At 37.9% G+C, this 9,160-nt stretch overlaps 1 protein-coding gene across 5 annotated transcripts in view; it reads right to left on the bottom strand.

Moving 5' to 3' along the window:
• Positions 1-9,160, bottom strand: part of Nrg1 (neuregulin 1) — a 206,820-nt gene that overhangs the window by 156,694 nt on the left and 40,966 nt on the right. For all 5 annotated transcript variants that reach the window (XM_029569261.1, XM_029569254.1, XM_029569252.1 and 2 more), the window contains exon 2: positions 4,422-4,599. In XM_029569261.1, coding sequence (XP_029425121.1) covers positions 4,422-4,599 — 178 coding nt within the window. The remainder of the gene's footprint in view (positions 1-4,421; positions 4,600-9,160) is intronic.

Below are 9,160 nucleotides of genomic sequence, written 5' to 3' on the forward strand. Positions count from 1 at the left end.
AAAAAAGGCTGAGCTGTGAACTTGAAGCCTACCATCAATGACCCATTTTCCCCATTAGGCCTATTTAATTTTTAAAAATATTTTATTTACTATTTTTATTTTATGCGTAAGAGTATATTGCCTACATGTGTGTAATAGTGCACTCATCGTGCAATGCCTACGGAGGTCGGAAGACATCAGATCCCTGGGAACTGGAGCTACAGATGGTTGTTAACCACCATGTGGGTGCTGGGAATCAAACCCAGGTCCTCTGCAAGAGCAGTCAGTGCTCTTAACCACTGAGCCATCTCTCAAGTCCCATATTTAAAATTTTAAAATTTATTTTATATATTTGTTTTGCCTGCATGTATGTGTACCGTGTGTGCAATACCTGTGGAGGCTAGAAGAGGGCATTGGATCCCCTGGAACTGGAATTATGGACAGATGTTAGCCACCATATAAAGTGCTGGGAACTGAACCTGGGCCCTCTACAAGAGCAGCCAGTGATCTTAACTGCTGAACCATCTCTCCAGCATCATAATTACATTTTATAGTCCCAAGTACTTTTATTATTGTAAGAGGTTTGCATGAGTTTAGGGATGAATAAGAACTAATTTATTAAACAAAGTTCTAAATGCTAATTTTATATTTTTCTATCATAAGGCAAACTATATTTTTATTAAGTACTCAAATAAGAATAAATAAAAATGTAGATTCTAGTACCTATTATCCTCTCTCTCTCTCTCTCTCTCTCTCTCTCTCTCTCTCGCTCTGTGTGTGTGTGTGTGTGTGTGTGTGTGCATGGGAGTGTGTGTATGTGTGTGTGTGATATTTATTGGTGTGTTCATTCATATCTATGTGCCCCTGTGTTTGGAGGCCAGAGGTCGATTTCATGTATCAGGGACAGACTTAAATTTCAAGTAACTTCAACCATCATTTAACCATCAGCCATTTCCTGCTTAGGCATTTGTCACATCCAGAGAGATTATTCCTGCAGGCGTACATGTATGTGGGGGTGAATGCGTGAGAGTGTGTGTATGTATGTGTGTCTTCAATGCTATTCCAGATACTGTCAATCTGCTTACAGTGAGAAAAACGCAGAGGGGAAGAGAGATGTTTTCAGGCAGAAGAAGCAGGCACAGCACTGAATGCCCAGGACGCATACAAAGAGCACAAAGGAACGGAGACGTCCTTACAAAGCATTCAAATGCCTTGCAAAAGTGCCCCCGCTGCTAAGAAAGGGAATACGCAAAACTTTTCGTTATAGAGTCCCTCACCCAAAATGCAATTGAAAAGAAAGCTGAATTTTTTAAAATTAATTAAGTGACAAGTTAATTTGTGGAGAAGGGGTATGATCTCGCCACTGCACGGGTGTGGGAGCGAGAAGACAGAGGAGGAATCAGCCCTCTCCCTCTACCTTTATGTGGATCCCACAGAACTTAGGTCATCAGGCTTGGCGGCAAACACCGTTATCCTACTGACCCATGTCACTAGTCACAAAGCAGAAATTCATAAAAATTTCCAACAGGTTTAGAGTAAGCAGAACTTCCAAAACAATTTCCAAAGAAAATTAAAATAAGAGCTAAAATGAAAAGCTGAAGCAAAATGAGGGCTATCTAAACATGTACGAAACCAATAGGAAGTTGCCTTTCACAAAGGTAACATAGGGCAGATAGTTCAGCAAAGCCAGTGTGACAGACAGGATGCCTTCAAACAGTTTTCTTGCTTCAAATCATCCACCAGGCACAAAAAATAAGAATAAAAGGATAAACGGACACACAACACAGGGGGGGTTTCCATTTCCTTTAATTGGTCCCATGCATTGCTTGGCAAATAAAAGAAGCTTAAATATGAATATAAAATCATAGGGAACATTCAGGAATGTGGATTAGTAGTGAAGGAGGGGGTCACAGAAGGCTAAGATTTTATACCATACAAGAGATTGCATACTGGACTCAAATCTTTTCATAACACCAACAGATTAAAAGCAAACTCTGGCTGCCATGAACGATCTGCATTATAAAATAGGAAACAACTCTGGACAACTACTGAAAAAGAGTAGCATTTTATTTAAACAAAGAGAATCGCAGGGAAATTCTAAACTCAAATTAAAATTCCCATCTGCTTAGTTGATTTAAGCCCAAGATTAAGTCGAGTGACCAGCCAACGAAATGTTACCCATTTGTAGTCATATTGATAACTATTTGAACATGAAAAATAACAATGACTTTTACTGATAACCTGAGTTGGGCTTCAATCCCTGTATTCTGACTTTATATAATGAAATCACAAGTAGTTGAGAAATAACATGGACCTTAGTGTCAGACTCATTTCAAGTCTAAGTATATTCTATTTAATACCATTACAATCTACAGGAAGAAACTTAGCTTCCTTCATTCTCAAGAGAGCAATTATTTTTAATGGTATAGTACCAGTATCCATTCTCCTTATATTCAGAGGATAAATAGAAATAATAGAGAACGTTGTTAATGTGAATTAAATTTAAATTCAGTTGGATTCCCCAAACATCTGAAATCACTGCTTTTTTAGGAGAGCTTCAGAAATGAGAAAACTCCCAATTCTGAAAATTGATAAGCTGATCGTCCCTGAAGCCGCCGCTTTCTCTACATAATATATGTCTTATTTTTAGATCAAATATGTTAAATGTTTTGCTGAGGGCAATTTACAATCAAAGAACTTGAATAAATTTCTCCTCGTTTAATTCTTTCCAGCAAGGCTGGATTTCTGAAAACTAGGCTTTCTGGTGTGGTGGAGTTGTATTAGTATGTCGACAGCGCTCTGAGATGTCTGGACCTGGGCAGCCAATATGAAATCGCCTTCCTGAATACTAATGATACTTCATACGTCATCTGAGCCAGACAGAAGATTAAATCTTTAAGAATTCTTGTGTCCTCTCAGAAGCACATTCATGTTAGTCTCCTTGATATTTTGCTTGTTTCCCACCTTATTGATCTAATTTCATCTGCCTCTCTCCATGTATGAGATTATATGTGGTCTTCAGAAGCTTTCTGCTAACACGTCAGCCAAAAATAACCTCTCATCCTTCTTCTCTAGTTCCAAGACTGTGTTTCAGCACATGACCTAGAATTCCCATGTTTTCTTCAGGACTAAATTATATAATCTCTATACAGCCTTATGACTGCCTATGCACAGAGACAATGCTCTCTACAGTTTGATAAGATTCAATAAAATTTTCATTATACTCACTTTGTTCTCACTTGCTCATAAGTATGTGACAATTTTTTTGTAAATTATAAAATCAAAAGATAGAAAAGGGACTGGAGAGATGACTCAGCAGTTAAGAGCACTTGGCTGCTCTTGTAGAGGACCTGGGTTCAATTGCCAGCACCCACATGGTGATGAACAACCATCTGTAACTCCAGTTCCAGGGGATCTGATGCCCTCTTCTGACCTCCATGGATATTGTATGACAGTGGTGCACTTACATACATGCAGGCAACATACTCATACACATAAAATAAAAACAATAAATAAAATACTTTTTAAAAGATAGAAAAAGATTCTCTGCTGTTGCATTGATTATTTAACCTGGGGCTTCACTGGAATCTTCTGAAGTATCAATGAATAAAACATCTCAGAGTTGAGACCTACATTAAATGTGTCACATTGATTAAAGGATTATTTAGAATCAAAAATCTAAGATATATCTCTTTCCTAATTTCCTCAAAATCTATTTTGATACTAGGGAAAGCAATCCTTAAAGAAGGAAATACATTAAATGAAGACTTGGGATAAGAAACGAGCATTATTTTGCAGGTATCTAACAGTAGCTGCGATGTCACAGGTACCACAGAAAGCCCTTCAAATATCATGTCCTCAAGGACGCAGAAAAATATAAGGTCCTTGCTGTTCAAGAATATTTCACTGTCTAAATCTGCTATAATGCTGATGTACTATAATAGAACGGTTCACTTAAAATTCTTCTTAGATATGATAGGTGTTAACCTTTTGTTTGAAAACAGTCCAAAGTTCCATAAATTACAGCCCATAATCTTCATTACATTCCATAAATCTAAGTAATTGCTAAGCTTTATAATGAAGCTGGAATTTTCACTGTCTTGGACATTGATATGAAAACGTCATTTGTCTTATGTTAAGGAAACTGGACTTAGGATCCATGACTATTAATATATCCACTTCTCCTCCTTCCCAGTCCCACCTGCACTTCCTGTGGCTTTCTCTTTAACCTTTCATTTCTTCATCCAAAGATCATGAAAAACAGAATAATCCAAGTTCTTTCCTACTTGACTTGACAATTTCTGGCCATTACATAACAACAACAAAAATCTTTTCGTTCATTGTGTTTTACAGTGAATTCTTTTACTGCAATCTAAATATTTTCTGCCCCATCTTACCCTGTTGCTATGGGCACAGATTGTTACTAAATGAGCTCCACTCACCCTGGCTTTTTCTGTATCTTGATGTTTTGTGGTTTATTTTTTCGATTCAGTTCATTTCCATTCTTGAACCATTTGAATCGGAGTGATGAGTATTCAGAACTGGTTTCACACCGAAGTACTAGTTTGGAGCCTGCAACTGACTCCTGGCTTTTCATCTCTTTCAATCTGGGGGGTAAGGCTGAAAAAGAAAAAGAAGAACAACAAAAATAACGATCACCAGGCAACCTTTTCAAAAGGAACATTAATTTTTAATGAGCTTGATCAGGTCCTATTTCCAAAGGCTTTTCTAACCAATCAAAAAACTAAATTTAAATGGGTGAGCCCAAATGGATTCTAACTTGGAGAAAAGAAAATGCCCACATAAAATAAGCACAGCAAAAAGGAGAGGAAGGGAAAAAGGAACCTAGATTAAATGCTCACTCCTAAAATCATTCTCGGTTACTACTTTCTTTGATTTTACTACACCAGTGCTAAAGGAAGGATGGAACCACGCCTTCACTTCAAAGCACTTTCATGACTCCAAATCACAATGTATCAAAGTTCTGTAGATAGGCACAGGGGGTATCATATCCATTTTTCAATAGGAAAACTTGATTTCAGTGTTAACTATATGTAGTTGCAACATTTGGCTACACTTGGAGTCAGGCTCATTTCACTAACTAAACATCATAGATGCCCCAACTCCCCTCCAAAAATAACAACTCTAAAAATACGTGGATTCATTTCTTCAAGATACACTCCTTCAGCAATGTCACTCTTTGAACTGGAACAATGACTGACCGTTACAGACCACCAGCACCACTGCATTCAGGTCATTACAACGAACTCAGCATTTCCAAATCTTCACAATAGAAAGTATGAGTACATAAATTGTGCTTTACTCTGTAGGATACTTTACATTACCCTGTAAAGTACGTATATCTTTTTTATTTATAGAAAACTGCCTATGTACTAGAATATTTATGGATAAAATGTCCTAATGTCTGAGGTCTGTTTCAAAATGATATGGTGATCAGGAAGGAGCAGGCATAAAGTTGGAACAGAACTTGCAAGAAGTTGAGCAATAGCCACATGTGGTGGTTTGTCGTAAGCCTTTATGGCTTATCTGATTTTTTTTCAAAATAAAAATATTCTTAATTAAAGGATAAACAGATGGCTTTTCCTCTACACACACAATTTCTCTTAATAATCAACCATCACAGAACCCAAGATCTCAACAACTCTTAGTTTCTGATGAGTTTGAAAAAGCTAACAAAGTCTACTTGTGCTTCAGTTGAGGAATTAACAGGAAATCCTAGAAAACAAACCCCAGCAAATGAGACTCTATTTCACTGATCCAGTGCATAATTGCTCCCTGGGTAAGGACCAAGAGTCCAAGGACAGCCATCAAAGTCACCTTAGACATGAACAGGAAATGGAATACCTTGCCCACTCAGGGCATTTGTTTTTCTACAACTCTGCTATTATGGTGCAAACCCAAAAAAATGTCGGAAGTGAGCACAAGAATTAGAGCAAAACCCTTCCAAATGTTGTGGTGTCGATGCACACATACTCCTTATTTATTTGGGGCTGACATGAGATGGTGGAGAAGCAAAGAAGCAGATTCGAAAACGTGTTCCACCTGCTCCAGCTTTCAGAACTCTGTGATAGCCTCCGCTCTGTTCTATTTTGTTTTGTTTTGTTTATGTTCCACCCCCTCTTTTTCTGGGCAGTTTAAAAATAAGACTTAAATTCTGAATTTCATGTAAGTTTTACTTCTAAGGTATGATTCATGATTCTCCAATTTGGACACTTTTTTCTCTCTCTTTTTGAGACAGAGTCTCCCTCCTGTGCCCCAGCTGGCCTGGAGCTCACTATGTAGACCAGGCTGGCCTTGAACTCACAGAGATCCACCTACCTCTGCCTCTGAGCCCTGAGACAAACAGGGTGCACCACCACTCCTGGCTAATTTGGAGACTCTTAAAAACACTAAATTCTATCTGAGCACAGCTATGTTTATTTCCATTGTCTCCTTACAATCATTTTTAATTTCTGAGATTGGTGAAAAATTTAGAATAAACAGGAGAGGGTTGAACAGCACCAAAGAAATTGTTTCCAGATATTAAGAAAAACAAATTGCCTCATTTTGTGCACAGATTAAAAAAAACTAGTTTGTGCCATCAAAACTAGACTTTAAATTTATAATTGAAAGATCAACCAAAGTTCTCAAGGTTTGATAAGCAAAACGTCTTATGTACTGTATGCCAGGCATCCTTAAATACCATTAATTCCGTGCCCCCTCACCCACCACTCCTGACATGTGCTTTTCACTATCTGAACATAAATCTGAACACAAATGTTCTAGAATGCTCTCTCTAGTTTGTATTGATACTTTATTGTGAAGTCGGTGTCTATTTTTGTATCTTTCCATTCCTTCCACTCTGTCCTTTCCCCTTGGTTCTCCTGCCTCTTCATCTATTGTAGTCATTCATTTGTTTGTTTGTTTATTCTTCATTAGTACCCTTGGTTTCAAATGTGAGAAAACAGATCCATGTAATGAGGGAAATTCTATAAAATTGTTCCAAGTTTTAAAAATACCCATGTCATGAATGACAAAAGAGGATTAAGAAGCTGACCTCGATTAAAAGCAAGTAGACATGACTAATCAATGCAGAGTATAGCTATTAACAGAAATCTGCTCCAGCAGAAACATAGCTATAAAGGATGTTATTAGAATTATTGGAGAAATCTGAATAAAAATATTGTGCTGAACTTAAATCTCTCAGGTAAGATTGCTGCACTGTGTTTTATAAAAGAATCTCCTTGTTCTTTATTGTATGTGCCGACATCTTGGGGGAAAAAGTCAGGATGCCTTCAACTGAACTTCAGATGGTTTAAAAAGTCAGAAGTAAGTGCAAACACATGCACATGAACACACAGAGAAAGGGAGTGGGGACTGGTTTCTTTTTGTCTTTCTGTTTTTCTCATCTGGACTTTCTGACATTAAAAATGCTCCAGCTTTCACTAAGTAGAATCTTTTCCCCTGCTGTGCTGGGGATGAACCCAGAGGCCCACATGTATTAGGGGATGCACTGAACTGCATCTCCAGCACTTATTAACTACCTTTTCCTTCTTTTCTTATTTGAGACAGGGTCTTGCTGTACAGTCCAAGCTGATCTGGAACTCACCATCCTCCTCCCTCTGGGATTACAGTCATGTTCTACCACATGGTGCCTCTCATTTAATAACTTTTAAAGAGTTGGAGCAGAGTATAGAGGCGCATGCCTTTAATCCCAACGCTTGGGAGACAGAGGCAGGTGAATCTCTGTCTATCTGAAGCCAGACTGGTCTACATAGCCAATTACAGGCCAGCCAGGGTTACATAATGAGAACCTTTCCAAAAAATTAAATTAAATTAATAAAAAGATATGGTTAGGTTTTCAGTCATAAAAAATATTCTTTCAAAAACATTGATGCCATTTAATCCCGAGAAAGGTGTCTCAGTGAAATTTTTACATAGTTTGATGTCATAATCTTGACTTTGACTTTAGGGGTCTGTCCCCATCTGGTCTTTTGATGAGAGGATATCATTGTTAATATCTATCCTGTTCTTACCAAATGTCCCCTAAAGGCAAACATCCTTTCCCTTAAGAGAGGATACGCAGTGAACAGAGGCAGAGAACTTCAGATACAAGTTCATGTGCCCGCTAGTCCAGCTGACCCTGATGTGTAGGCATGTCTCGATAACACCACTAAGAACTAATCTAAACCCTCTCTCTCCCTCTCCCTCTCCCTCTCCTTTTCTCTTCCTCCCCCAACCCCCAGCTCCAAATCCCACAGAAGCTGAAAGCTCCCAGTGTAAGGGATTAAATTCCTGATAAGCAAACAGGGCCACAGATGAAGGATAAAGATGACACATTTCGTGCTGCATCTTGGTCGGAAACAAAGACCTGCCGGGCTTTTTCTTCCACCTTCAAGGCCCCCTTTTTCCAGCTCACTATGTGGCTGGTTTGGATCTCACAGAGATCTGCTTGCCTCTATCTCCTAAGTGCTGGGATTAAAGGCATGCTCTATCAAGCCTCACTCTCAACTGCTTTTTTAATATAAAGGTATAGAGTCTAAGCCCAGGGGTAGTTGCTACACTTGGAATCAATATTGTTAACTACATATTTAGATTTTGAAAATGAAAAAAAAGTTCTTGCCTTTCAATCTTACCCTAAGAATAAATGGCCTGTTAATCAAAAGTGGTTGGAGGCAAACCTAAAGCCGTTAATGTTTTAAATTCGGGTATTCAGAGAATCTTAGGCAGGACTTAATTGTGCTTGGTCTACCACAGTTCATAATATTTCTTTGTGTGTAGTGTGATGCACATGCTCCACACCTTGAAATAAAATAATGATAGAGCTTTAAGAAGACTTCCTAAATTTATTTCAAACTTGATTAATGTTGCATGAACATATCCACATCCAAATGCATTAACAGAGACCAAGAGTCAAATGCAAAAAGGGAATGCCTTTTAAAGTAGAAACTCAAATTTCCCCAGAGTAATGGGGCATTTTACAGGTGCTTTAGGTAAATACATCATTTTACAGGTTTTTAGTATTTTTAAAAAATTTAAAGATCAAAAGTTTACTGTGCTGATTCTAACTCAATATAAGCAGGGGTGTTAAGTATACTTTAGAGTCTACTTTTGTTTTTTTCTAGTTTTTATACTTGATATGTCCCACAACAGAGAAAAAAAATGGTAAGAGGAGCCACAG

The sequence above is a fragment of the Nannospalax galili genome, unplaced genomic scaffold (genome assembly GCF_000622305.1).
Source record: "Nannospalax galili isolate Female #2095 unplaced genomic scaffold, S.galili_v1.0 scaffold680, whole genome shotgun sequence".
Lineage (NCBI taxonomy): Eukaryota > Metazoa > Chordata > Mammalia > Rodentia > Spalacidae > Nannospalax > Nannospalax galili.